At 54.6% G+C, this 27,741-nt stretch overlaps 4 protein-coding genes and 1 pseudogene across 6 annotated transcripts in view; 3 read left to right on the top strand and 2 right to left on the bottom strand.

Annotated features, from left to right (window-relative positions):
* The window catches only part of MAST1 (microtubule associated serine/threonine kinase 1), a 43,350-nt gene extending 41,465 nt beyond the window's left edge, over positions 1-1,885 (top strand). Inside the window, exons 13-14 of the mRNA XM_026457027.1 lie at positions 187-437; positions 550-1,885. Coding sequence (XP_026312812.1) covers positions 187-437; positions 550-1,802 — 1,504 coding nt within the window. The 3' untranslated portion in view covers positions 1,803-1,885. The remainder of the gene's footprint in view (positions 1-186; positions 438-549) is intronic.
* Positions 1,886-2,502: 617 nt separating this feature from the next.
* Positions 2,503-8,873, bottom strand: DNASE2 (deoxyribonuclease 2, lysosomal). The gene is made up of 6 exons (XM_023188771.2): positions 8,573-8,873; positions 8,255-8,435; positions 8,085-8,163; positions 5,961-6,125; positions 5,673-5,870; positions 2,503-3,306 (listed from the first exon to the last, which is right to left on the bottom strand). The coding sequence occupies exons 1-6, from the start codon at positions 8,785-8,787 to the stop codon at positions 2,933-2,935; spliced, it is 1,212 nt and encodes a 403-aa protein (XP_023044539.1). The 5' UTR covers positions 8,788-8,873; the 3' UTR covers positions 2,503-2,932.
* A 3,201-nt stretch (positions 8,874-12,074) lies between these two features.
* KLF1 (Kruppel like factor 1) lies at positions 12,075-14,888 on the bottom strand. 2 transcript variants are annotated; one of them, XM_023188692.1, is made up of 3 exons: positions 14,708-14,888; positions 12,963-13,866; positions 12,075-12,712 (listed from the first exon to the last, which is right to left on the bottom strand). In XM_023188692.1, exons 1-3 carry the CDS (start codon positions 14,792-14,794, stop codon positions 12,537-12,539), a joined length of 1,167 nt encoding a protein of 388 aa, XP_023044460.1. In that variant the 5' UTR covers positions 14,795-14,888; the 3' UTR covers positions 12,075-12,536. The 2 variants fall into 2 exon arrangements, with proteins under 2 accessions (XP_023044460.1, XP_023044461.1); XM_023188693.1 differs by having other exon boundaries at positions 12,963-13,788; positions 14,708-14,881.
* A 4,583-nt stretch (positions 14,889-19,471) lies between these two features.
* GCDH (glutaryl-CoA dehydrogenase) overlaps positions 19,472-27,741 on the top strand; it is a 10,628-nt gene continuing 2,358 nt past the window's right edge. The window contains exons 1-11 of one of the 2 annotated variants that reach the window (XM_026456910.1): positions 19,472-19,639; positions 19,708-19,832; positions 19,925-19,960; positions 20,275-20,418; positions 20,560-20,622; positions 22,278-22,448; positions 25,101-25,230; positions 25,314-25,530; positions 26,006-26,109; positions 26,398-26,523; positions 26,798-26,958. In XM_026456910.1, the coding sequence (XP_026312695.1) occupies positions 19,742-19,832; positions 19,925-19,960; positions 20,275-20,418; positions 20,560-20,622; positions 22,278-22,448; positions 25,101-25,230; positions 25,314-25,530; positions 26,006-26,109; positions 26,398-26,523; positions 26,798-26,958 (1,243 nt within the window). In that variant the 5' untranslated portion in view covers positions 19,472-19,639; positions 19,708-19,741. Of the gene's footprint in view, positions 19,640-19,707; positions 19,833-19,924; positions 19,961-19,993; positions 20,140-20,274; positions 20,419-20,559; positions 20,623-22,277; positions 22,449-25,100; positions 25,231-25,313; positions 25,531-26,005; positions 26,110-26,397; positions 26,524-26,797; positions 26,959-27,741 lie in introns of those variants that run through there. The other variant, XM_026456911.2, reaches the window with a different exon arrangement.
* LOC111523874 lies at positions 22,728-24,571 on the top strand (annotated as a pseudogene).

The raw sequence follows: 27,741 nt of genomic DNA, 5'->3' as shown, positions 1-27,741 counted from the left end.
AGGTTGGTTTTGTTTGGATGCTTGTTTCTAGCTTGAACTAGGAGTGGCCAAAGTGGGGGTGGGGACTGAAGTGGGAGGAGCCAAGCAGCACTGAGCTAAAGGAAGTTCTTTGTCTTGATAGGTGGGTTGTATCTGGAGAGGGAAGGGCCAGAAGGGGTGGGAGATTACAGTGGTGAGACCGTGAAGTGGGAGGAGCCCTGAGCTCCGGCTTCCAGGTCAAGGACGCTTGGCCCGCTCCCTGTCCCGCAGCAAGAAGCGTAGCTCCCTCTTCCGCAAGATCACGAAGCAGTCGAACTTGCTGCATACTAGCCGCTCGCTGTCGTCGCTGAACCGCTCGCTGTCATCCAGCGATAGTCTCCCGGGCTCGCCTACGCACGGGCTGCCGGCACGCTCGCCCACGCACAGCTACCGCTCCACGCCTGACTCCGCCTACCTAGGTATTACCTCTTGCACCTGCGCGGGGACCTGGCTGGTGCTCGGGCTGGTGCGCAGGGTGGCCTGGCTGGTGCTCGGGCTGTACCCACTTGCTTCACCTCCTGTCACCCGCAGGCGCCTCATCCCAGAGCAGTTCCCCAGCCTCGAGCACGCCCAACTCGCCTGCGTCGTCTGCGTCTCACCACATTCGGCCCAGCACGCTGCACGGACTGTCGCCAAAGCTCCACCGCCAGTACCGCTCTGCGCGATGCAAGTCGGCCGGCAACATCCCTCTGTCGCCGCTGGCACACACGCCGTCCCCCACGCAGGCGTCACCGCCGCCACTGCCGGGCCACACAGTGGGCAGCTCGCACACTACGCAGAGCTTCCCGGCCAAACTGCACTCATCGCCTCCAGTCGTGCGCCCGCGCCCCAAGAGTGCCGAGCCCCCTCGCTCGCCGCTCCTCAAGCGCGTGCAGTCGGCCGAGAAGCTGGGAGCCTCCTTGAGCGCGGACAAGAAGGGCGCACTGCGCAAACACAGCCTCGAGGTGGGCCACCCGGATTTCCGCAAGGACTTCCATGGCGAGCTGGCGCTGCATAGCCTTGCTGAGTCCGACGGCGAGACGCCCCCAGTCGAGGGCCCTGGCGCGCCCCGGCAGGTCGCCGTCCGCCGCCTGGGCCGACAGGAGTCACCTTTGAGCCTGGGCGCGGACCCATTGCTGCCCGAGGGTGCCTCCAGGCCACAAGCATCGAGCAAGGAGAAGGAATCCCCGGGGGGCGCCGAGGCGCCCCGGGCGACGACCCCTGGGGGCCGGACCCTGGAGCGGGACGTCAGCTGCACGCGGCATCAGAGCGTGCAGACAGAGGATGGCACTGGCGGGATGGCCAGGGCTGTGGCCAAGGCGGCGCTGAGCCCGGTGCAGGAACACGAGACGGGCCGGCGCAGCAGCTCTGGCGAGGCGGGCACGCCCCTGGTACCCATTGTCGTAGAGCCTGCGCGGCCCGGGGCTAAGGCTGTGGCGCCTCAGCCTCTGGGCGCGGACTCCAAGGGGTTGCAGGAACCCGCACCCCTGGCGCCTTCCGTGCCTGAGGCCCCCAGGGGCCGGGAGCGCTGGGTGTTGGAAGTGGTGGAGGAGCGCACCACGCTGAGCGGGCCTCGCTCCAAGCCTGCCTCCCCAAAGCTCTCCCCGGAGCCCCAGACACCCTCCCTAGCCCAGGCGAAGTGCAGTGCACCCAGCAGTGCAGTGACCCCAGCCCCACCGGCTTCCCTCTTGGGCTCGGGCACCAAGCCTGAAGTGGGGCTGACCTCCCGGTGCCCTGCTGAAGCTGTGCCCCCAGCAGGCCTGACCAAAAAAGGAGTGTCCAGTCCCGCCCCCCCGGGACCATAGCTAAGGTGGGCGTTGGCCCCGCGCTGTACAGCTTCCTCTATACATATGTACACATATAAATAAAGTGCGTCCGTGCTGCGTGAGTTTTCTGGGGCTCACTCCAGGCAAGGCGAGACATCATCACACGACCCCACCCCATGCCCAGGTGCTTTTTGGGAGGTGGGACTCCGGTTCTGGTTACCATGGAGAGTGGAGGGAATTTTGAATAGACACCTCCTGTGGTCCCACTTCTGGTCTCACCTCTGCACCAACTGTCCCCAAACCTTTAGGGGGAGAATTGATGCTGCGATGCTCTTGTGTCCCAGCGTCCACCTGAAGAAAAGGTTAACAGCCTGGTCCACCAATTTCCATTTATTTACTCCTCAACAATCCTGATGGCAGGTATCACGTTTCCATTTTGCAGACAGGTAGACTGTGTCACAGAGCAGTTAAGGCACATAATCAAGGTCATACAGCTAGGAAGGGGATGAACTGGGATTCAAAATCAAGTCCAAACTGGTTCCTGAGCCCTTAGATTTTCTTTTCCTTTTTTTTTTTTTTTTTTTTGAGATGGAGTCTCATTCTGTCACCCAGGCTGAAGTGCTGTGGTGTTATCTCAGTTCATGGCAACCTCTGCCTCCTGGGTTCAAGCAATTCTCCTGCCTCAGCCTCCTGAGTAGCTGGGACCACAGACACATGCCACCATGCCTGGCTAATTTTAAAATATTTTTAATGGATATGGGGTTTCACCATGTTGGCCAGACTGGTCTTGAACTCCTGACCTCAAGTGATCCACCCATCTCCGCCTCCCAAAGTGCTGGAGTTACAGATGTGAACCACTGCGCCCACCCCCATACCTTTTTTTTTTTTTTTTTTTTGAAACAGGGTCTTGCTATGTGACCGAGGTTGGAGTAATCATAGTTCACCGTGACCATGATCTCCCTGGTTCAATCATTCCTCTGGCTTCAGTAGCTGGGACTACAGGTGTTTATCACTATGCCCGACTAACTTTTTTTTAAGTTCTAGTAGAGTTGCAGTCTCACTATGTTGCCCAGGCTGGTCTCAAATTCCTGAGTTCAAGTGATCCTCCCTCCTTGGCTTCCCAAAGTGCTGGGATTACATGTGTGAGCCACCGCACCTGGCCATGAGGGTTAGATCTTATAATCTCTGCTGGGCTTCCTGGCCATGCCATTACAGGGCTGGTAGTTCTTCACCAGTGGCTGGAAGGCCTTCCACAGGGCTGGTAGCTGGGCACACAGCGTGCCCCCACCCCGTTGCTCCTCTCCCTGGTTCCGATTCATGTCACCCACACAGGTCCAGGGCCCTTTTGGGGACACGCACCATTTGGAGTGGTCCTCTGTGCTGTTGAAGCTTGGACCACCTGGTCCAGGGAAAGCTATCTGGTTCACATTCAGAACCTGCCAGGTATCCGAGCAGTTAGAGGGCAGGACGCCTACAGTTTTGTGCCAGAACTGGACCTGCAGGTTGGTACCAAGGGCTGCCGCCAACCAGCCAGAGTACAGGTCTGCAAAGGATAGAGGGCACAGGTAAGGTCAGGGCCACTGCTAGGGAGTCTCTAGGCTACTCACTTCCCCTCTCTCAGCTCAGTTTCCATATTTCTTTTTTCTTTTCTTTCTTTTTTTTTTTTTTTTTTTTTTTTTTTGACGTGGAGTCTTGCTCTGTCACCCGGGCTAGAGTGCATTGGTGCAATCTAGGCCCATTGCAACCTCTGCCTCCCAGGTTCCTGCCTCAGCCTCCTGAGTAGTTGGGACTACAGGCACGCACAACCACACCCGGCTAATTTTTTAATAAAGAGACAGGGGTTTCACCATGTTGGCCAGGCTGGTCTCAAACACCTGATCTCAAGCAATCTGCCCACCTCGGTCTCCCAAAGTGTTGGGACTACAGGCATGTGTCACCGAGCCTTGCCATAGTTTCCATATTTCTGAGCTCGGTTGTCAATTCCCAGCCCTGGGAATGATGACATTAATATTAACTGCCCTTCTCACATTTTTTAAGATGGAGTCTCGCTCTGTCGCCCAGGCTAGAGTGCAGTGGCACAATCTTGGCTCACTGCAACCTCTGCCTCCTGGATTCAAGCGATTCTCCTGCCTTCCAGCCTCCTCAGTAGCTGGGATTACAGGTGCCCGCCACCACACCTGGCTAATTTTTGTATTTTTAGTAGAGATGAGATTTCACCATGTCGGCCAGGCTGCTCTCAAACTCCTGACCTCGTAATCTGCCAGCGCTTGCCACCACGCCCAGCTAATTTGTGTATTTTTAGTAGAGATGGAGTTTCACCATGTTGGCCAGACTGGTCTTGAACTCCTGGGCTCAAGTCATTCACCCGCCTCGGTCTCCCAAAATGTTGGGATTACAGGTGAGCCACTGCGTCCAGCCTTAAGTGTTTTTGATTAATTAATTAACTTATTTATTTTGAGACCAGGTCTCACTCTGACGCCCCGGCTGGAGTGCAGTGGCAGGATCACGACTCACTTGCAGCCTCGACCTCCTGGGCTCAAGCTATTCTCCCATCTCAGCCTGCTGAGTAGTAGGGACTACACATGTGTGCCACCATGCCCCACTAATTAAAATTTTTCTTGTAGAGATGGGGTCCCACTGTGTTGCCCAGGCTAGTCTCAAACTCCTGAGCTCAAGTGATCCTCCTGCCTCGACTGGGATTACAGGTGTGAGCCACTGTGCCTGGCCTATTTATTTATTTTTATTTATTTTATTTTTTATTTTTTTTGAGACACAGTCTTGCTCTGTCGCCCAGGCTGGAGTGCAGTGGCATAATCTCTGCTCACTGCAAGCTCCGCCTCCCGGGTTCATGCCATTCCCCTGCCTCAGTCTCCCAAGTAACTGGGACTACAGGCGCCTGCCACCACGCCTGGCTAATTTTTGTACTCTTAGTAGAGATGGGGTTTCACCGTGTTAGCCAGGATGGTCTCGATCTCCTGACCGCATGATCCGCCCGCCTCGGCCTCCCAAAGTGCTGGGATTACAGACGTAAGCCACCACGCCCAGCCTATTTATTTATTTATTTATTTATTTATTTATTTATTTTGAGACGGAGTCTGGCTCTGTTGCCCAGGCTGGAGTGCAGTGGCCGGATCTCAGCTCACTGCAAGCTCTGCCTCCCGGGTTTACGCCATTCTCCTGCCTCAGCCTCCCGAGTAGCTGGGACTACAGGCGCCCACCACCTCGCCCGGCTAGTTTTTTGTATTTTTTTTAGTAGAGATGGAGTTTCAACGTGTTAGCCAGGATGGTCTCGATCTCCTGACCTCATGATCAGCCCATCTCGGCCTCCCAAAGTGCTGGGATTACAGGCTTGAGCCACCACGCCCGGCCTATTTATTTATTTTTAAGTAAAGACAGGGTCTTGCTCTGTCACCCAGGCTGGAGTGCAGTGGAGTCATCATAACTCACTGCAGCCTGAAACTCTGGGCTCAATTTATCCTCCTGCCTCAGCCTTCCAAGTTGCCTGGCTAATTTTTAATTTTGTAGGGATGGGGTCTTGCTTTGTTGCCCAGGCTTGTCTTGAACTCCTGTCTTCAAATGTCCCTCCTGCCTCAGCCTCCCAAGTAATGAATTACAGGAGTGAGGCACCACCTCTGGTGCCCAAATGCCTTATATGTACCACTTCATTCACAACAGTTTTTAAAGTAGATGTCAGTATCCCCATTTTTCAGATGAGTAGACTGAGGCTCAGGTGAACTTATACATCACACAGCTAGAACCCAGGGTTTGAACCCAGTTCTGTTCACTGCTTATGTGATTATAGCTCCCAATCAGACCCGGTCTCTATCCCTGACTCGAACTCAGCCATGGCCGCACCAGTCACCCCTTCTGCAGAGAAGGAGCTCTCCAACCCTCAACCTTCAGACTCACCATCTCCAAATTTGCTGAACTTGGCAAAGCTCTGGAAAACAGCCCCGGCCTGGGATGTGAGTGTGACGCTGCTGTTCCAGGGTTCTTGGCTAACGTGGTAGCCCTTGATCACATTCTCCAAGTCAGGGAATTCCTGGGCAAAGATCCCTTTCAGGTGGTAGTCATAAACCTGGGGGTAGGTGTAGGTCAGCTGCTTGCCTGGAGGATAAGGGGAGGAGGAAGTGCAAGATCATTCTAGGTTCTGGTCGGTAAACCCAGGACTCATCCTGTGTCCCTGACTCCACTCACCAATCTTCGAGAACTGAGCGAAGGGGAAAGACACACAGAGCAGGGTCTGCCCGTAGGTACAGGCGCTATGAGGCCAGCTGTATGCAGCAGAGGAGGCCAGTGGAGGGAAGTCAGGTACACTGTGGACCAGCCAGAAGCCTCCGTCGCGGTCGAGGAGCAGGACACCTGGACCAAAAGAAGGCATTAGAGGAGGTTGGGCGCGGTGGCTCATGCTTGTAATCCCAGCACTTTGGGAGATCAAGGCGGACAGATCACCTGAGGTCGGAGTTAGAAATCAGCCTGGCCAACATGGCGAAACCCCATCTCTACTAAAAATACAAAAATTAGCTGGGCGTGGTGGCAGATGCCTGTAATCCCAGCTACTCAGAAGGCTGAGGCAGGAGAATTGCTTGAACCTGGGAGGCGGAGGTTGCGGTGAACTGAGATCCGCCACTGCACTCCAGCCTAGGCGACGGAGCAAGATTTCATCTCAAAAACAAGTAAGTAAGTAAGTAAGTAAATAAATAAATAAATAAAATTTTTAAAAGAGAAGGTAGGCCTTGTGCAGTGGCTCATGCCTGTAATCCCAGCACTTCAGGAAGCTGAGGCGGGTAGATCACCTGAGGTCGGGGGTTCAAGACCAGCCTGGTCAACATGGAGAACCCTCATCTCTACTAAAAATACAACATTAGCTGGGCGTGGTGGCACAAGCCTGTAATCCCAGCTACTCGGGAGGCTGATGCAGGAGAATTGCTTGAACCCAGGAGGCGGAGGTTGCAGTGAGCCGAGATCGTACCATTGCCCTGTAGCCTGGGCAACAAGAGCAAAACTCCTTCTCAAAAAAAAAAAAAGGCAATTAGAGGGTATTGCTCCAGGCCTCCCAGCAAGGTCATCTGCAACCAGGAACATCCTCAGTTTGCAGCGGGGCTTAGAGAGGGTGCCAGCAGTGTTAGAACCATGGCTGAGCTCAGTTTTTGCAGGCGTAAACTCTTATAGTCCAGAATAACGCCAAGATCAATATAAGGTAGGGAAACAGGCCAGGTGTGACGGCTCATGCCGGCAATCGCAGTACATTAAAAGGCCAAAGTGGGTGGATTGCTTGAACCAGGACTTCGAGACTAGCCTGGGCAACACGGTGAAACTCCACTCTACAAAAAATACAAAAAGCAGGCCAGGCATGGTGGCTCACGTCTGTAATCCCAGCACTTTGGGAGGCCAAGGCAGGTGAATCACCTGAGGTCAGGAGTCCGAGACCAGCCTGGCCAACCTGGTGAAACCTCTACTAAAAAATACAAAAATTAGCCAGGCGCGGTGGCGCACATCTGTAATCTCAGCTACTCCAGAGGCTGAGGCAGAAGAATCACTTGAACTGGGGAGACAGAGATTGCAGTGGGCTGAGATTGCGCCACCAAACTCCAGCTTGGGAGATAGAGAGTGTCGCAAAAAAAAAAAAAAAAGCCAGGCACGGTGGTGGGTACCAGCAGGCCTGGTACTTGGGAGGCTGAGGTAGGAGGATCCCCTGAGCCCTGGGAGGTCAAGGCTGCAGTGAGCTGTGATACTGCACTCCAGCCTGGGTGACTCTAGGTGAGAACTTGTCTCAAAGAAAATAAAATGGGGGAAATAGATGCCCAAGGTCTGACAGGGGAGATCTCCCACCCCGCTATGGAGGTCAGGAATTAGTTTGGAAAAATGTATAGGAAGTCGGCTGGGCAGGGTGGCTCATTCCTGTAATCCCAGCACTTTGGGAGGCCAAGGTGGGTAGATCACTTGATGTAGATCACAGGAGTTCGAGACCAACCTGGTCAACATGATGAAACCTCGTCTGTACCAAAAAGACAAAAATTAGCCTGGTGTGACAGTGGGTGCCTTTAATCCCAGCTACTTGGGAGGCTGAGACAGAAGAATTGCTTGAACCCAAGAGGCAGAGATTGCAGTGAGCCAAGATTGTGCCACTGTACTCCAGCTTGGGTGACAGAGTGACCTCCCTCCAAAAAAAAAAAAAAAAAAAAAAAAAAAACGTTGGCGGGAATAGATGCCCAGGTTCTGACAGTGCAGATCTCCCCAGCCACCCAATGCAGTCAGGGGTTAGCCTGGAAAAATGTACAGGGACCCAAGTCTCTCCCCAACCCCCAATCCAGTCCTCACCCTTCGTGTGCCCACGTTTGGAAGAGCCCTGAGCCTTGCGGGCTTGAGGCCGTTGGTCATTGTAGAGCAGGAAGGCGAGCTGGGGGCGAATAAACGGAGACAACGTGAAATTCCTCCCAGGCAGGGCGGCCCTAGAGTTTCACCTCTACTTGGCCCCGGGCCCCCTTCACCTGGCTGGTGTTGCTCCGGTACAGCGGCTGCAGGCTTCGGCCCACAGCCCCCTCCGGGCTGTCGATGAGTCCCCTGCCGTCCCGCCAGCCTCCGGAGCTCTCGTCCAGATACTTGTACTGCAGCCCTCTCTGCGCCGCCTCCCCGGACCCTCTAAGAGCTGGCAGCTTGTAGACCACGAACCTGGAGGTCGGGGAATGCACAGAAATAGGGGAGAGGGAAGAGAAAACACCCCAGGGTTCCCCGAGGAGGCAGCCATCCCGGTCGAGTGACCCCCGGTGGACCCCGGGGCGATGGTAGGCCCCCCGCTGCACACTCACCAGTCTACAGGCTGCCCGGAGTCCCCGTAGCAGGTCAGGGCCCCGGCGGGGACGCACAGCAGCGCGGCCAGCAGCAGCGGGATCATCGCTGCTATGGGGCTGAGATCCAGGAATCTGTGTCGGGGCTGCGGGGCAATGGGTTGCAACAGAGGCCAGGACTGGCACCTGGGACCTTTCATTTCCCTAACCTTGCCTGGGAACCCGGGTGGGGACATCACGAGGTCAGAGACTCCTCCCCCGAGACGCGAGGCTGCGTTTTGGAGAGGCAAAAGGCAGCCCAGAGTCTGCTCAGACCACGCCCACGACGGGCCAGGCGCTCCAGTGTCTCTTGGAGCCGGGTCACCGTTCCTTTTAGTGGTAGCTAATCCCAGCCCAGGCACTTCTGTCCAACCCAACTCCTGCCCCGGTTTCTGGATCAGGCACAAGTTTGACTTTATTTTCAGCCCTACAACCTGGGTCCAACTCTTGTGACCTTTGTTGTTATTCTTCTTTTTTTGAGATGGAGTTTCACTCTTGTCACCTAGGCTGGAGTGCAATGGCACGATCTCGGTTCACTGCAACCTTCGCCTTCCTGATTAAGGCGATTCTACTGCCTCAGCCTCCTGAGTAGCTGGGATTTCATGCTCCCGCCACCATGCCCGGCTAATTTTTGTATTTTTAGTAGAGATGGGATTTTTCCAAGTTGACTAGGCTGCTCGAACTCCTGACCTCATAATCCAACCGCCTTGGCCCTCGAAAGTGCCGGGATTACAGGAGTGAGCCACCGTGCCCGGCCATGATCTTTGTTCTCTTAAGAAGCATTTGTGCTCCAGTGGATCTTCCCCTTTTTCTTTCTAGTTTTTTTTTTTTTTCCTTCCTTCCTTTTTTTCCCCCCACCCAGACAATATCTCACTCTGTTGCCCAGGCCGGAGTGCAGTAGCTGATCTTGGCTCACTGCAACCTCTGCCTCCCCAGCTCAAGTGATCCTCTCACCTCAGCCTCCTGAGTAGCTGGGATCACAGGCACATGCCACTATGCCCAGTTATTTTTTGTAGTTTTTTTTTGGAAACACGGCTTCACCATGTGGCTCAGGCTGAACTCCTGAGCTCAAGGGATCCACCTGCCTTGCCTCCCAAAGTGCTGGGATTCCAGGCATGTAATCCACTCCACCCAGACTCCCCTTTTTCATTCTGCACGTTTTCCCCGGGACCCCCCGAGCTAGCAAATAGGTGACTTTATGTTTGTTTTTTGTTGTTTTGAGAAAGGATAATGGTTTCTCACCCAGGCTAGAATGCAGTGACTCCATCATGGTTCACTGCAGCCTCAACCTACTGGTCTCAAGTGATTCTCCCAGGTAGCTAGTACTACAGGCCTGTGCCACCACACCCAGATAATTGTTCATTGCAGAGATGAGGGTCTCACTATGTTGCTCAGGCTGCTCTGGAACTCCTGGGTTCAAGTGATTCTCCCACTTCAGCCTCAAGGGATCGTGGCAGGGCAAAGGGCTATGGGAATCTGAGTACTGGCTTGAAACTGCCTTTGCAAAAATTATAACAAAATTATGTCAGTGAAAGAGTTTTGACTTAACCAACTCCATCTTGCCTTTAATCTCCAAACTGCCCTTGCTTGGTCATTCCTGGGTGTGGAGCCAAGCTAACTTTTTTTTTTTTTTTTTTTTGAGACAGAGTCTCACTCTGTCGCCCAGGCTGGAGTGCAGTGGCGTGATCTTGGATCACTGCAAACTCTGCCTTTCCGGTTCACACCATTCTCCTGCCTCAGCCTCCCGAGTAGCTGGGACTACAGGTGCCTGCTACCACGCCCGGTTAATTTTTTTGTATTTTTAGTAGAGACAGGGTTTCAACCTGTTAGCCAGGGTGGTCTCGAACTCCTGACCTTGTGATCCACCTAGCTCGGCCTCCCAAAGTGCTGGGATTACAGGCGTGAGCCACCACACCCAGCCAACATTTTTTTTTTTTTTTTGACACATTGCCTCGCTCTGTCACCCAGGCCGGAGTCCAGTGGCATGATCTCAGCTCACTGCAACATCCGCCTCCTAGGTTCAAGCAATCCTCCTGCCTCAGCTTCCTGAGTAGCTGGGATTATAGGCATGCACCACCATGCCCAGCTGATTTTTGTATTTTTGGTAGTGACTGGGTTTTGCCGTTTTTGGTAGAGATGGGGTTTCGCCTTGGGGCTCAGGCTGGTGTGGAACTCCTGGGCTCAAGTGATCTGCCTGCCTTGGCCTGCCCAGGAGTGATCTGCCTGCCTTGGCCTGCCCAGGAGTAATCTGCCTGCCTTGACCTGCCAAATTGCTGGGATAAAAGAGGGAGCCACCTACGCTCAGCCCCAAGTTAGTTTTGGGAGGAATTTAGTTTATAGCTTAAATGATAATAGCCCTTCCCCAAACTAAACTGCCTTTGTAGAAATAATGATAGGGCACTAGGTTAGAAGGATGAGAAGAGTCTGAATTCCTCTAAAATGTAGTTGTAGTAGTTAAACTATGACCAGCCATTATTCTGGCCGGGTGCGGTGCCTCACATCTGTAATCCCAGCACTTTGAGAGGCTGAGGCTGGTGGGTTATCTGAGGTCAGGATTTCGAAACCAGCCTGGCCAATATTTCGAAACCCCGTCTCTTCTAAAAATACAAAAATTAGCCAGACGTGGTGGCAGGTGCCTATAATCCCAGCTACTCAGTAGACTGACACAGGAGAATCACTTGAACCCAGGAGGCAGAGGTTGCAGTGAGCGGAGATGGCACCACTGCACTCCAGCCTGGGCGAAAGCAAGACTCTGTCTCAAAAACAAAAACAAAGATGGCCAGCCATTATTCTGGAGGTCACAAGGTTTGCAACTTCCCCAGTTATTTCTGAGTTATTTCTGCAAATAACAGGACTATTGCAAAACCTTACACTGGCCTTTTTAGATGTCTTTTTAGGCATTTTGCATATCTGACAACTGGATGACCCCACCCAGACTAGTGACTCTATGATCCCCACCCAAAAGCTGACTCAGCAACTGTTTTCCACAGTCCCATGATTGCATCAAGGCACCCATTCCCTAGCCCTTCTGCCCACCAAATTGTTCTTGAATAACCCTAGCCTCTGAATTTTCAGGGAGGCTGATTCAAATAATAAAACTCCCGTCTCCCATTTAGCTGGCTGTATGTGGATTAAACTCTTTCTCTATTGCAATCCGTCTGTCTGGATAAATTGGCTCTATCTGGGCAGTGGGCAAGACGAACCCCCTGGGCAGTCACAGGCTGTGGATTCTCAAATGCAGGGAGATGTTTGCTGTCAATGGCCACAGGGTTTGAGGCAGAAGACAAACACGGTGCAGCCTGAACTGGGCGGGAAAAGAGAGGACAGCAAGCCTGCAGTGCCCAAAGAGGCTTGTTGGAGTAGAGGGGTGTCACTGTAGTTTAGGAGATGAGGTGTGTAAGGCCCTCTAATATGACCTCTAGGTTTACAGCCTCCTGCTATCTTCCAGCCTCCAAAACCCAAAAATTCAGGCCAACGCTGAAGCTTTATCTGGGAGGGGCATTTTTATAGGACCCATAACCATTGACAGTTAATATCAGCCACAATAAGGGACCTTCAGGAGCCCCTTTCTAGACCCAGGGTCTCTGGGAAGCCTCACCCCACACCCTCTCCTGCTGTCCAGGGCCATCTGGGAGCTGGTCTGAGTGTCCACTGAGCCCGTTGATTTGGTGGTCTGCCTCCCTGGGTCTGCATGACAGTTTGGACATGTCTGTGTGGCTCCCTGTGGCTGAAGACTCGTCGGATTTCCGTGGGAGGCTCCCCCAGGGCTGTCTATGGGTCCGTTTTTGGTATTTGGGTGGGTCTTTGGGACAGCGAGTCCAGGAGAGGGTCCATTCGTGGGAACACCACCCGGCATTGTGTCACGCGCGTCCGTGTGAAGAGACCACCAAACAGGCTCCTTGTCCCATCCCCAATCCCCAGGACAGTCCAAGTGCCAGGGCAGGGCTCAAAGGTGGCGCTTCATGTGCAAAGCCAGGTGGTCTGAGCGCGAAAAAGCACGTGGGCAGAGCTGGCATCGGAAGGGGCGTTGCCCGGTGTGTTTCCTGTAGTGGCGGGTCAGCTCGTCCGAGCGCGCGAATCTCCAGCCGCAGCCTTCCCACGTGCAGGCGTATGGCTTCTCCCCTAGGGGACGAGGAAGTCATAAGCGCTATTGTCAGCCTAGTCATGTCTCCGGGTCCCCTGCATCCGGCCACACCCCTTTACTTAGCCTAGGCTGGGACTAGGATGAACAAAGTGAGGCCCCTAGGGCACAAAATTTAAGGAGGCACTCTCAGAGCCAGCCAAGTCCAAGTCCCGCCCTCTGCAACCCTTCTTTCCCCGTAACTACAGCAGGTGCCACGCCCTTTCTCATGTCCGGGTCCCGACCCCTCACCTGTGTGCGTGCGCAGATGCGCCTTCAGGTGGGAGCTCTTGGTGTAGCTCTTGCCGCAACCCGGGTGCGCGCACGTGTGCGCTGCCTGCCTCTTGCGCGCCCACGAACGTCGGCCGCGCCTGGATGGCGCGGCCTCGGCTATCACACCAGGATCCCCTGCAGTTCCCCCGAGTCCAGTGTCCACCGTCCCGGGTCCCAGGCAACTCAGGAAGGAGGGGGACGTGGCGGGACCGGGCGCGGGTCCCTGGAGCCCGCGGAAGAGCTGGAAGTGCCCTTGGTACTGAGGCGCCGGGTACACCGCGGGGTATCCGGACAGCAGCCCATAGGGGGCGCCCGACGCCGCAGGCACTGAAAGCCCGGTGCGCTGGAAGTAGCCGCCTGAAGAGCCGGCGCTGGGCCCGGGGTACAGCGGTTGCAGCGCCATCGCCTTGGGCTCGGGGGCCGGGGCTGGAGCTAGGGCTGGGCCCACGAAGGCGTCAGGAGCCGGGGCTCGCAGGGCAGGGCGCACCCAACCCGAGTGATCCTCCGAACCCAAGAGCCCAGCCACCATCCCCGGGCTGCCCGCATAGGCGCCCAGAGTCTCGGGGGGTGGCGGGTATTGCACCCCGGGGGCCTCGCTGGGCGCCAGAGCGCAGGTCTGGGGCGCGTCACCCTGCTCCGGGCCCGAGAAGTTGGTGAGGAAGAGATCCAGGTCCCAGGTGGCGTCTGCGCTCCTCTCATTGTCCTCCTCCTCCCCGGGCTGGTCCTCAGACTTCACGTGGAGGGGCGGCTCCGTGGGGTCAGGAGGACCCGGGCCCATGTCCTGCGTCTCTTCGGAGCGCCACCACTGCGGGAGGGAGCAGGCAGCTTGAGGTTCGGTGGACACTGGGGTGCCCTGCCCAGGGACATCGCAGGCTGGGCACTCCTACGGAGACAGGCTGGCCAGAGGCTTTCAGAGGCTTTGGAAAAGGGTCTTGTTTGCCTGTCTCTCTGTCCCACTTCCCCAACACTAGCCGCCCTCTAGCCGCCCCTCTCCCCCCTCTTCCCCAGCTCCAGGGACAGAAGCCGATCAGGTCTGGCTGGAGACCGGAGATAAGACTTCCACTATCTGGAACCACACTTGGGGATGGGGGAAGGGGTAGCAGAGCTGCTGGAGATGGAAAACTGGTGGGGGAGAGGGTGCCAGCCTTGACTTAGTTTCCCCCCCAGAACATCTCTCTCCTTTCCTGTCTCCCAAAACAAGATTAATTCCGAAATTTTGGATGTCCCCCAGACACACTCATCATTTCCCTCTGATATCTGGAAGATTGTGAGCCTAGATCTCGTTCTCTTTTTTTTTTTTCTTGAGATAGGGTCTCACTCTTTTGCCCAGGCTGGATCGCAGTGGTGCAGCTCACTGTATCCTTAATCTCTTGGGCTTTAATGATCCTCCTACATCAGCCTACAGAGTACCTGGGACTACAGGCACACGCCCCCACGCCTGACTAGTTTTTGGTATTTTTTGTAGAGATGGGGTTTCACCATGTTGTCCAGGCTACCTTCGTTTTCTATTACAGAAATAGATCACACCTAGAACCTCAAGCCCCTAGACCACCCTCCTCACCCTCTGCCAGACTAAGCTGAGATCCCCTCACCTGGACTGAGTGTACCTCAGTCCTGGTTAAGTCTCTTGATTGCAGGACAAGATGCAGGTCTGGACCCCAAGATCTGTGACTGTGGCCCTGGATCCCAGCCAGCCCACCTAGACCCCACCTTCTAGGCCCCACCTTGAGGAAGTCATCCTGTGTGTCCGGGAAGGGGCCCAGGGCGGTCAGTGTGCTGATGGAGGGCAAGGCGGTCTTGGCTGTGGCCATGGCTGGCTGATGCCCACCCTGGGCCTCGAGCCTCCTCTTCCTTGGCTGCCTCGTGAACTCTGAGGCTGTGATAGCCCGTTGGAGGGCTCCTCTCTGCCCTTAGCTGATTGGCTGCAGCCTCTGATAAGGGGAGGCAAGGCAAGGCAAGGCGGGGGGTCACTGTTTCTGGGGCACAAACTTCACATTGGCCTGTCTGGGGTTGGGACTTAAAGACTAACCCTGTGTCCAAAGCCAAGTCAAACATCAGGGGTTGGGGGGTTCAGGGTTTAAGGGTCCAGGTGCTGGGTAAAAAGAGACATTGGGTCTCCAAAGAAGGAGAGACTTGGGGGTCTGCCCTCAGTTTACTCTCCTGGAAAAGGCAGAAAGGGTATTCTGGGAAGAAGCTATGGGACCCCCTGTCCCCCTGATTGAGGCTCTACAGTCCTCCCGCTCCCCAGTAAACAGCAAAAACCGTGCCGATGGCGGGACTTGGCACAAACTCCCCGCCAAGCATTATCAGACACCCCAGACGTTGGAGGCTGCTATCAGGTGGGGGCCCAGGCCAGCTAGAGCTCTGTCCTCTGGTGAAGGGAAGGGCTGGGGGTTGGGTCTTCAAATTAGCCTGGCTTTCAATTTGCCTGGGTTGGGACCTCCCAGGGTCTGAGCCCTATAGCAGGAGGACGCCCCTGCCAACTGGCCCACCATTGTCTACTGGGGACCCTCGGGTGGCACTGCATGGGACTGCATGGAGGCTGGTTCAGTGCCAGCTGCTTTAGTGCGACGGGGGCAGCCAAGGGAAAAGTGGCCCTGTCTCCTCCTGGGTGGGATAGGACCAAGCCATAGGCAGTATCTGACCTGCAGGAGACCAGTACCCTGGCTCTGGGCCTGGCTGCTCCTTGATTCTGCCCAAAATGAGGAGAGGATCTGAGTTGCTACAACAGGGACTTCCACTCTGGTGCCCTGGGAGCCTGGGAAGGGGACATGGATACATATTACAGACACATAATTCATAGTCACTCATTGGAAGACTGAGGCAGGAGGATCACTTGATGCCAGGATTTCAAGACTAGCCTGGGCAACATAGAACCTATATTTCCAACAAAAAGTTGTGAATGGTGGCGCATGCCCATAGTCCCAGATACTCAGGAGGCTGAGAGGGGAGGATCGCCTGAGTCCAGGAGGTCGGGGCTGCATTGAGCTATAATCACACCACTGCAATATGACCACACCACTGCAATATGACCACACCACTGCAGTCCAGCCTGGGGGACAGAGAGCAAGACTCCGTCACTGAAAAAAAAAAAAAAAGAGAAAAGTTGGGTGGCCATCTTTATTCCTGGCAGATCAACCTAGGTGACACAAACAAAAACAAGACCAGGCGCAGTGGCTCACGCCTGTAATCCCAGCACTTTGGGAAGCGGAGGTGGGGAGATTTGAGAACAGACTGGCCAACACGTTGAAGCCCTGTCTCTGCCAAAAGTACAAAAATTAGCCGGGTATGGTGGCATGTGCTTGTAATCCTGGCTACTTGGGAGGCTGAGGCTGGAGAATTGCTTGAAACTGGGAGGCAGGGGGCCAGGCACAATGACTCACACCAGTAATCCCAGCACTTTGGGAGGGCGAGGCTGGCAGATCACCTGAGGCCAGGAGTTCAAGACCAGCCTGGCCAACACAGTGAAACCCTGTCTCTACTAAAAATACAAAAATAGGCCAGAGATGGTGGCATATGCCTCTAATGCCAGGTATCCGAGAGGCTGAGGCACAAGAATCACTTAAGCCTGGGAGGTAGAGGTTGCAGTGAGCCAAGATCACACCACTGCACTCCAGCCTGGGCTACAGAGCGAGACTCTCTCTCTAAAAGACAAAAACAGAACAGACTGGGAGCAGTGGCTTATGCCTGAAGTCCCAGCAATTTGGGAGGCCAAGGTAGGAGGAATGCTTGAGCCCAGGAGTTCCAGACCAGCTTGGGCAACATAGCGAGATCCCATCTCTAAAAACAAAAACAAAAACACAGTTACTCACAGGACCATGCAATTGCATAATGACATGAGTTCCTGGTCCGTCAGTCACACTGATCAGATCATATAATTCCTGCACTTATAATTGTGTGTCTGTCTGTGTATATGGACTATGCACAGACACACAATTCCCAGGCACTAAAACACAACCCTATGTTATATTGGTTACACAATGTCATAGCCAAACAATCCCTAAAACACAGAAATCATAACCCACAGGCAGGCACACAATTACACAATCCTACTGACACAATTTAGCTATAATTGAGCAGACACACATGGGGAGTCAGATACATTGTCACAGAACTTTTTCTTTTTTAGACTGTGTCTCTCTCTCTCACCCATGCTGAAGTACAGTGGCTTGATTTTGGCTCACTGCAACCTCCACCTACTGGGCTCAAGTGATGCCTCTGCCTCAGGCTCCCGAGTAGCTGGCATTACAGGTGCCTGCTACCATGCAAGGCTAATTTTTTTTTTTTTTTTCTTGAGACAGAGTTTCACTCTTGTTGCCCAGGCTGGAGTGCAATGGCATGATCTCGGCTCACTGCAACCTCTGCCTCCTGGGTTCAAGCGATTCTCCTGCCTCAGCCTCCCGAGTTGCTGGTATTACAGGCATCCACCACCACATCTGACTTTTTTTTTTTTTTTTTGAGATGGAGTCTCGCTCTATCGCCCAGGCTAGAGTGCAGTGGCGCGATCTCAGCTCACTGCAAACTCCGCCTCCCGGGTTCACACCATTCTCCTGCCTCAGCCTCCTGAGTAGCTGGGACTACAAGCACGCACCACCATGCCCAGCTAATTTTTTGTATTTTTAGTAGAGACGAGGTTTCACCGTGTTAGCCAGGATGGTCTCGATCTCCTGACGTTGTGATCCACCTGGCTTAGCCTCCCAAAGTGCTGGGATTACAGGCATGAGCCACCGCGCCTGGTGGTCTGGCTAATTTTTGTATTTTTAGTAGAGATGGGGTTTCCCTATGTTGGCCAGGCTGGTGTTGAACTCCAGACCTCAAGTGATCCACCCGCCTTGGCCTCCCAAAGTGCTGGGATTACAGGCGTGAGCCACCACACCCAGACAAAACCTACACTTTATATAGTCACACCACCCGTCACTTTTGCAATATGTAAAGTAATTATTTAGTCACACAGTTGCATAGCTACCAGTGCCCAACCATAGGGGGTGCACCCAGTTAAACACAGACAACCACAAGGGCATGGCATCATGGGTCCTGAGAGACATACACATTTCTCAACGGATACACAATCAGAGTGGGTGCACCACAAACACACTACACAAAAGACAAAACAGGCAGAGTGCGGTGGCTCACGCCTGTAATCCCAACACTTTGGGAGGCCAAAGTGGGTGGATCACTTGAGGTCAGGAGTTTGAGGCCAGCCTGACCAACATGGTGAAACCCCGTGTCTACTAAAAATAAGAAAAAAGGCCAGGCATGGTGGCTCACAAACCTGTAATACCAGCTACTCGGAAGGCTGAGGCAGGAGAATTGCTTGAACCTAGTAGACAGAGGTTGCAGTGAGCCAAGACTGCACCACTGCACTCCAGCCTTGGCGACAGAGCGAGACTCTGTCTCAAAATGAATACATAAATAAATAAATTTAATTAAACAAAAAAAGAAATAACCATAAAAATGGGCAACGAGCAGCCCTTGGAGCTGTTCTGCCTATGGAGGTTGCACTGAGAAGAGATCGCGTGACTGCACTCCAGCCTGGGCAACAGAGTGAGACTCCATCTCAAAAAAAAAAAAAAATTAGCCAGGCGTGAAGCCATGCTTCAGTGGTCCCAGCTACTTGGAGGCTGAGGTGGGAGAATCACTCAAGCCCAGGAGGTGGAAGCTGCAGTGAGCTGTGATCGTGCCACTGCACTCCAGCCTGGGCGACAGAATGAGACCTTGTCTAAAAAGAAAAAATAAAAACGAAACAAAAGAGCCCACATAAGACTCACAGAATCACACAAGTTCACACACACACACACACACACACACACACAGTCACGAGTATCTACATGTGCTTCTTTTTTTTTTTTTTTTTTTTTTGAGACGGAGTCTCGCTCTGTTGCCCAGGCTGGAGTGCAGTGGTGCGATCTCGGCTCACTGCAAGCTCCGCCTCCTGGGTTCACGCCATTCTCCTGCCTCAGCCTCCCGAGTAGCTGGGACTACAGGCGCCCGCCACGACGCCCGGCTAATTTTTTTGTCTTTTTTTTTTTTTTTAGTAGAGACGGGATTTCACTGTGTTAGCCAGGATGGTTTCCATCTCCTGACCTCGTGATCCGCCCGCCTCGGCCTCCTAAAGTGCTGGGGTTACAGGCGTGAGCCACTGCGCCCGACCTATATGTACTTCTTGGGACAGACTGGTAGTCAGGTTTGCTAAGATCGCCCACTCGGAGCTCATCTTCCCCACAACCAGCCCCCAGAGAACTCGAGTCTGGCCTCCTGGGTTCGGGAGGACGCCTCCTGCTCGCGCCAGAATTTCTTTGTTTAATTCTTGGCTCCCTCCGCACACACCCCCTGCAACTGACCAACCAGGAGTGGGCCGAGCACTTTTCTACGGCCAATAAGAGGAGAAACCCAACTGGCCAATCGATTTCCCGCACTCGTCTTCCGCCCCTACCCCGTCCGCTTCTTAAAGGGGCTAACCTATCTCTGGCTCGGCCCTCCTATTTCCACAGGCAAGGCTACCTTCGTCCTTTTAAAAGGCAGAGCGCGGAGGGGGCCGGATTCTACGAGGAACCAATGAAAAGCCTCACTCGGCCTCCGTTCCTCCCACTTCTTGCTGAGGTCAAAGGCCTGCGTCAGTTGCACTGTAGCCTCGGCAGTGAGCTGGGAGGTACCAGGTAAGGAAGGCATGGTGGCCCCAGCCGTGGGTGAGAGAAGCTCCACTCTGACACCCTCGTTGCTGCAGGTCGCCGTCGTTGCTCCGCTCGCTCTGAGAGAGCATGGCCCTGAGAGGCGTCTCCGTGCGGCTGCTGAGCCGCGTTCCCGGCCTGCACGTCTTTCGCACGTGGGTCTCGTCGGCGGCGCAGACCGGTCAGTGCGGGGTCGGCAGTGTGGAGGGAAGGAGGGAGGAACTGGTGGCTTAGGGACTTTCCGGGGGTGACTTTCCCGTTCTGTGCTTGCAGAGAAAGGCGAGAGGACACAGAGCCAACTGGCCAAGTGTAAGGACCTCTGGTCGCGCCGTGTGTCTGCTGCCCCTGTTCAGCTGTCTGTCTGCCCCAGGTGGACTCTGTCCCCGAATCCGAGGGCTGCCTGAGCAGGGTGGCAGGGTCGTGGCCAGGGTCAGAGGCACTAAGGCAGTGAGTGCGCTGTGCCTGCGGGGCCGGAGAAAGCTCACCTGGTCAGTCTCGTTTGCAGCTCGCAGTAGCCGGGAGGCAACATGGGTGTGGAGCGGTAGGGCTGATGAGGGTCCGAGAAGGGAGGGCACAGTGATCTGGCGGACTGGACCGAGGCGAATTCCTGCTCCCCTTCCCAGCCTCGCGTCCCAAGTTTGACTGGCAGGACCCGCTGGTGCTGGAGGAACAGCTGACCACAGATGAGATCCTCATCAGGGACACCTTCCGCTCCTACTGCCAGGAGAGACTCATGCCTCGCATCCTGTTGGCCAATCGCAACGAAGGTGGGCGGGCTGGTGGGTGCCCTGAGGCTGCTCCTCCCCCTGGAGCCACAGCCACCCCGCCTCAAGGCCCCCTTGTCCTTGGGGTTGGGGCTTCCTGTGGCCTAGGGCTGGGCCTGAATTTGGGCACTTGTCCCTTTGCAGTTTTTCATCGGGAGATCATTTCGGAGATGGGGGAGTTGGGTGTGCTGGGCCCCACCATCAAAGGTAGGAACAAGGGTCTCTCCACACATTGCAGACCCCTCTGTATTCTGAAAGCCTCTTCCTTCTTCCCTCCCTCCCGCCCTCCTTCCCTCTCTCCTCCCTCCCTCCCTCCCTTCTTTCTCTTTCTTTTCCTTTCCTTTTCTTTCCTTTTTTCTTCCCTGGAGTCTCCCTCTGTTGCCAAGGCTGGAGTGCAGTGGCACTATCTTGGCTCACTGCAAACTCCGCCTCCCAGGCTCAAGCGATTCTCCTGCCTCAGCCCTTCTAGTAGCTGGGATTACAGGCACGTGCCACCATGCCTGGCTAATTTTTGTATTTTTAGTAGAGACAGAGTTTCACCATGTTGGCCAGGCTGCTCTCAAACTCCTGACCTCAGGTGATCTACCCACCTCAGCCTCCTAAAGTGCTGGGATTATAGACATGAGCCACCGCATTCAGCCTTTTTTTTTTGAGACAGAGTTTTGCTCTTGTTGCCCAGACTGGAGTGCAGTGGTGAGATTTTGGCTCACTGCAACCTCCGCCTCCTGAGTTTAAGTGATTCTCTTGCCTCAGGCTCCCGAGTAGCTGGGATTACAGGCGTCTGCCACGCCTGGCTAATTTTTGGTTTTTTTTTTTTTTTTTTTTTTTGAGACGGAGTCTGGCTCTGTTGCCCAGGCTGGAGTGCTGGAGTGCAATGGCCAGATCTCAGCTCACTGGAAGCTCTGCCTCCCGGGTTTACACCATTCTCCTGCCTCAGCCTCCAGGGTAGCTGGGACTACAGGCACACGCCACCTCGCCCGGCTAGTTTTTTGTATTTTTTTGTAGAGACAGGGTTTCACCATGTTAGCCAGGATTGTCTCGATCTCCTGACCTCGTGATCCTCCCGTCTCAGCCTCCCAAAGTGCTGGGATTACAGGCTTGAGCCACCGCACCAGCCAATTTTTGTATTTTTAGTAGAGACGGAGTTTCACCATGTTGGCCAGGCTAGTCTTGAACTCCTGACCTCAGGTGATCCACCTGCCTCGGCCTCCCAAAGTGCTGGGATTACGGGTGTGAGTCACCGTTGCCCGGCCCTTCTCTTTTTCTTTTTTTTTTTGAGATGGAGTCTCGCTCTGTCACCCAGGCTGGATTACTGGATTACAGTGGTATGATCTTGGCTCACTGCAGTTTCCTCCTCCCAGGTTCAAGCACTTCTGCCACTTCAGCCTCCTAAGTAGCTGGGATTACAGGGGCGTACTCCCACGCCCAGCTAATTTTTTTATTTTTAATAGAAATGGGATTTCACCATGTTGGCCAGGCTGGTCTTGAGCTCCTGACCTCAGGTGATCCACCCGCCTCGACCTCCCGAAGTGCTGAGATTACAAGCATGAACCGCCGTGCCCGACCCCTTTGTTTCTTTTTTTAGAGACAGGGTCTCACTATGTTGCCCAGGCTGGTCTCAAGCGATCCTCCTGCCTTACTGAAAGCCCCCTTCTTTCCCTAAGCCACAGTTTCCCAGTCTGTAAAGTGGGGCTGTTGTCCCACCCTCTGAAAGTGGCTATGGAGATGAAATGAATAAACCTCAGCTAGGATCAGCTTGGTGCCTGCCTCCTTGTATGTCCCTATCCCGCCCTGTCTCTTGGGTCCTAGCTGGGCAGGGCCATGTTCTCTATTGTCCTGCTTTCCCCTCCTACTACCACCAGGATATGGCTGTGCTGGGGTTTCGTCTGTGGCCTATGGGCTCCTGGCCCGAGAGCTGGAGCGGGTGGACAGTGGCTACAGGTCGGCGATGAGTGTCCAGTCTTCCCTCGTCATGCACCCCATCTATGCCTATGGCAGCGAGGAACAGCGGCAAAAGTACCTGCCCCGGCTGGGTGAGTGGTTCCCCATGGGGCCTGGTGGAAGGAAGATAGTTCCTGAGGTCTAGAACTCAAGGGTGGGGCTGTCCCCTGAATCTATTCTTTTTTTTTTTTTTTTTGAGATGGAGTCTTGCTCTATCACCTAGGCTGGAGTGCAGTGGCGCGATCTCGGCTCACTGCAAGCTCCGCCTCCCGGGTTTACGCCATTCTCCTGCCTCAGCCTCCGGAGTAGCTGGGACTACAGGCGCCCGCCACCTCGCCCGGCTAGTTTTTTGTATTTTTAGTAGAGACGGGGTTTCACCGTGTTAGCCAGGATGGTCTCGATCTCCTGACCTCGTGATCCGCCAGCCTCGGCCTCCCAAAGTGCTGGGATTACAGGCTTGAGCCACCGCGCCCGGCCCCCCTGAATCTATTCTGTCCGTATCTCAAAGATAGCATAAGTGGCCACCTGGACCCCCTGCCAGACCCTGGGCTTCACCTGGAGATCTGATCCCTGGCCAGCCTGATTGTCCGTCCCCCTCTGTGACCACCATCATCTTCCTATGCTTTCTGTGTTCCCCAGCCCAGCCCAAGGTGTAAAGTCCACCAGGTCCCTGCTGGCCATGTGCAGTGGCTCACACCATAATCCCAGCACTTTGGGAGGGTGAAGTGAGAAAATCCCTTGAGCCCAAGAGTTCGAGACCAGCCTGGGCAATGTAAGGAGACCCCATGTCTATTAAAAAACAAAAAAAGGAAAGCGCCTATGTGGCCTGAGCTAAGCAGACGTTGATCCTCTTTCCCATGGCGCCTCGAAGGCGTTCAGCTGCTTCATGATGAAGCTGAACATCGTCCCAGCCACTGGCTGCCAGAAACTCATTGAAGTGGACGATGAATGCAAACTTTGTACTTTTTATGAGAAGCGTATGGCCACAGAAGTTGCCGCTGACGCTCTGGGTGAAGAATGGAAGGGTTATGTGGTCCGAATCAGTGGTGGGAACAACAAAACAAGGTTTCTGCATGAAGCAGGGTGTCTTGACCCCGGCCGTGTCCACCTGCTACTGAGTAAGGGGCATTCCTGTTACAGACCAAGGCGAACTGGAGAAAGAAAGAGAAGATCAGTTCGTGGTTGCATTGTGGATGCCAATCTGAGCGTTCTCAACTTGGTTATTTTAAAAAACAAAAAGGAGAGAAAGATATTCCTGGACTCATACTAAAGTGCCTCATTGCCTGGGGCCCAGTAGAGCTAGCAGAATCCGTAAACTTTTCAATCTCTCTAAAGAAGATGATGTCTGCCAGTATGTTGTAAGAAAGCCTTTAAACAAAGAAGATAAGAAACCTAGGACCAAAGCACCCAAGATTCAGCGTCTCGTTACTCTACATGTCCTGCAGCACAAACAGCAGCGTATTGATCCGAAGAAGCAGCGTACTAAGAAAAATAAGGAAGAGGCTGCAGAATATGCTAAACTTTTGGCCAAGAAGGAGGCTAAGGAGAAGCACCAGGGACAAATCGCAAAGAGACGCGGACTGTCCTCTCTGCGAGCTTCTACTTCTAAGTCTGAATCCAGTCAGAAATAAGATTTTTTGAGTAATAAATAAGATCGGATTCGCAAAAACAACAACAACAAAGAAAACCCACAAGGCCCTGTGTGACCAGGCCTCTGCTGACCTTCCCACCTCTTCTCTGGCCACTCACGTGCTCCTCTCAGCCAGACTTAGCGACTGGAAATTCTCCAGAAGTACCGCCAGTCCTTTACACATCTGTTCCCTCTCCTGGCACTGCTGTTCCCCACAGCCTCCTTCTGCTTAACTCCTCACGCCCTTCCAGTTTGGCCAACTCCTTCCTGACTCCCTGGGTTCCCCTCATCTTGACATTGTGATCTTGACTTTGGGGTAACCTGTCTCCTGAAAGCAGGGCCAGATCTAACTTAGTTATGAGGCCTGACTCAGTGGCGAGGGTAATTTGTTTTCTTTTTTGAGATGGAGTCTTGCTCTGTCCCCCAGGCTGGAGTGAGTGGTACTATCTTTGCTCACTGCCCCCTCCGGCTCCCCAGTTCAAGCAGTTCCCATGCCTCAGCCTCCTGAGTAGCTGGGATTACAGGTGCTTGCTACCCATGCCTGGCTAATTTTTGTATTTTTAGTAGAGATGGGGTTTCACCATGTTGGCCAGGCTGGTCTCAAACTCCTGACCTCAAGTGATCCACCCGCCTCGGCCTCCCGAAGTGCTGAGATTACGTGTGTGAGCCACCTCGCCTGGTTTAATTTTTTGTATTTTTAGTAGAGATGGGGTATCACCATGTTGGTCAGGCTGGATTTTTTTTCTTCTTTGAGATAGAGTCTTGCTCTGTTGCCCAGGCTGTAGTGCAGTGGCATGATCTTGGCTCACTGCAACCTCTCCTGCCCAGGTTCAAGTGATTCTTCTGCCTCAGTCTCCTGAATGCTGGGATTACAGGCACACGCCACCACATCTGGCTATTTTTTTTTTTTTTTTGTACTTTTAGTAGAGATGGGGTTTCCCCATGGTAGCCAGGCTGGTCTCGAACTCCTGACCTCAATTGATCCACCCGCCTCGGCCTCCCAAAGTGCTGGGATTACAGGCGTGAGCCATTGCGTCCTGCCACAAGGATAATTTTTGAGTGAGGGGGTGTATTGGGGACCAGGCAGCCATGTGACCTTGTCTTGTGCCTGCAGCCAAGGGGGAGCTCCTGGGCTGCTTCGGGCTTACAGAGCCCAACAGCGGAAGTGATCCTAGCAGCATGGAGACCAGAGCCCGCTACAACTCATCCAACAAGAGCTACACCCTCAACGGGACCAAGACCTGGTAAGGGGTCTAAGCAGTGGTCAGGTGGTGAACATGGGCAAAGGGACGCTGGTCAGACCCTTCACCAACTGTTCCATCCCCAGGATCACCAACTCGCCTGTGGCCGACCTGTTTGTAGTGTGGGCTCGGTGTGAAGATGGCTGCATTCGGGGCTTCCTGCTGGAGAAGGGGATGCGAGGTCTCTCGGCCCCCAGGATCCAGGGCAAGTTCTCGCTGCGGGCCTCAGCCACAGGCATGATCATCATGGATGGTGTGGAGGTGCCAGAGGAGAACGTGCTCCCTGGTGCATCCAGCCTGGGGGTGAGTGGCAGCCACTTTGGGAATGGGTGTTGGGTCACCTGCAGGTGGGGCTTTGTCAGGCAGGCTCCATGCTGGGGACACAGCTCCCTGTTCCTGTGGAGCCCACACAGTGGTGATTCTTACTCAGCCGGACTCACTGATGTGCTGAAAACTCCCCCCGTTTGGTGACCGTCTCGCTCATCCTGGCTCTGCCCGGGACACACGGGCCTGAACCAGCTCAGTCATTTGACTCACAGTGCATCTTCTGGCATCCATCAGCCTCCTAGCTCTGAACATGGAACCCAGATCCCAGGCTGGGTGGGACTGTGTGCAAACCAAGTGAGCAGGCACCGAGCTTCGGTGCCAGGGCCGTCTGAGATGTGAACCCCCTGCGTGGGGTGGCTGGGGAGGAGGCTTTCCCTGCTTCAGAGTTGGTTCTGCATAGGCACTCTTGGTGTCTCTTGGGTGTGGCTGAGGTGCCATCTTAACCGTACAGGGTCCCTTCGGCTGCCTGAACAACGCCCGATACGGCATCGCATGGGGTGTGCTTGGAGCTTCGGAGTTCTGCTTGCACACAGCACGGCAGTATGCCCTGGACAGGTGTGTGGGGGCTGCAGTGAGATCCCCTGGGGTTGTGGGGCAGCTTGGGTTTCATTCTCTACCCCATGTGTGACTCCCCAGCCCCCACCCACCAGGCCTGAGTTCCTTGCTCTGGAATGATCAGTGACATCCTTCTGAGCAGCTGTGGGCTGAGTCAACAGCAGGGCCAGGGCGAGCTCGGGGGCACCGAGGCAGCCTGGGAGGCTTCCTGGAGCAGGGGGCCCCTGGACAGGGACGGGGTGGGAGAGTGGGCCTCCCCTCGCCCTTACCCTGCTATTGCCCCTGTAGGATGCAGTTTGGTGTCCCGCTGGCCAGGAACCAGCTGATTCAGAAGAAGCTGGCAGACATGCTCACTGAGATTACCCTGGGCCTTCACGCCTGCCTGCAGCTCGGCCGCTTGAAGGACCAGGACAAGTAGGGGTTGTGTGGCGGGGGTTGGGGGACGGCAGCTGTGGGTGGAGAACCTTGTGTCTTTCCTGGAGAGAAAGGTCCTTCCCGCCTGGTGGCCCTGGGAACCTGAACCTTCTGCTTTCCCTCTTGTCTTTGATGGGCTGGGCTGAGGACAGCCCCACTGGTCCCTCACTGGGAACTTGGCTGCCTCGAGGAATCCCCACCCTGGGCTAGGTTTGCTTGGGGCATCGGGATGCCAGGATCCCCAGTCCTTGTTACCCTCATGTGCCGCTCCCAGGGCTGCCCCCGAGATGGTCTCTCTGCTGAAGAGGAATAACTGTGGGAAAGCCCTGGACATCGCCCGCCAGGCCCGAGACATGCTGGGGGGGAATGGGATTTCTGACGAGTATCACGTGATCCGGCACGCCATGAACTTGGAGGCTGTGAACACCTACGAAGGTGGGAGCTGGACCTCAGAGGGCTCACTGCAGCCTCAGTGTCTGGGGAGGGGGGTATAGCGAGGTGGTACGGGGACAGGCCTGAGTCTGACTCCACCTATCACTAAGTGACAGTGTGACCTGGGGCGAGCCTCACCCCTCTGTCCCTCATCTGGAGTTGCTTATACGGGGACTGTGGAAGTGAAGTGCTTCATGCACCACATGGAGGCCCCATCATGCCTTGCAAGGGGCTCCCAGCTCTTTCTCCCACATGCTGGGGAGGAGGAATGTTCCTGAGACAGGTAAGCTCCAAAGGCAGCCCAGGGGTGAGGCCCAACTCCTAGCAGGCTGGTTGATGTGAGCGAAGCTACACGCAGGACTCAATGCTCCATTTATGTTAAGAGACAAATGTCATCTCCAGATGATGGTGTTTGCACCCTGCAACTGATGGTGATTTACGTGGCGGCCCAGAACCCCTTGCTTGGTGGGAAGACAGATGTGGAAAAAGATACTTAAAAAAAAAAAGTGCAGCCGGGCGCGATGGCTCACGCCTGTAATCCCAGCACTTTGGGAGGCCGAGGCGGGTGGATCACGAGGTCAGGAGATCGAGACCATCCTGGCTAACACGGTGAAACCCCGTCTCTACTAAAAATACAAAAAAATTAGCCAGGCGAGGTGGTGGGCGCCTGTAGTCTCAGCTATTCGGGAGGCTGAGGCAGGAGAAGGGCGTGAACCCGGGAGGCGGAGCTTGCAGTGAGCCGAGATCCGGCCACTGCACTCCAGCCTGGGCGACAGAGCGAGACTC

This window comes from Piliocolobus tephrosceles, chromosome 21 (genome assembly GCF_002776525.5).
Source record: "Piliocolobus tephrosceles isolate RC106 chromosome 21, ASM277652v3, whole genome shotgun sequence".
NCBI lineage: Eukaryota > Metazoa > Chordata > Mammalia > Primates > Cercopithecidae > Piliocolobus > Piliocolobus tephrosceles.
Note: the sequence above shows the minus strand (reverse complement) of the source record. Positions and strands in the feature narration are given on the sequence as shown.

Excerpts from the sequence above, each read along its gene's own strand:
- DNASE2 (XM_023188771.2), bottom strand. The coding sequence starts at position 8,787 with ATGTCCCCACCCGGGTTCCCAGGCAAGGTTAGGGAAATGAAAGGTCCC. Across the intron at positions 6,126-8,084 it reads CAAACGTGGGCACACGAAGG|GTGTCCTGCTCCTCGACCGC; the intron begins GTGAGGACTGGA and ends CTTTTGGTCCAG. Across the intron at positions 5,871-5,960 it reads CGCTCAGTTCTCGAAGATTG|GCAAGCAGCTGACCTACACC; the intron begins GTGAGTGGAGTC and ends CTTATCCTCCAG.
- KLF1 (XM_023188692.1), bottom strand. The coding sequence starts at position 14,794 with ATGGCCACAGCCAAGACCGCCTTGCCCTCCATCAGCACACTGACCGCC. Across the intron at positions 13,867-14,707 it reads CACAGGATGACTTCCTCAAG|GAGTGCCCAGCCTGCGATGT; the intron begins GTGGGGCCTAGA and ends CTGTCTCCGTAG. Across the intron at positions 12,713-12,962 it reads GCATCTGCGCACGCACACAG|GGGAGAAGCCATACGCCTGC; the intron begins GTGAGGGGTCGG and ends CTCGTCCCCTAG.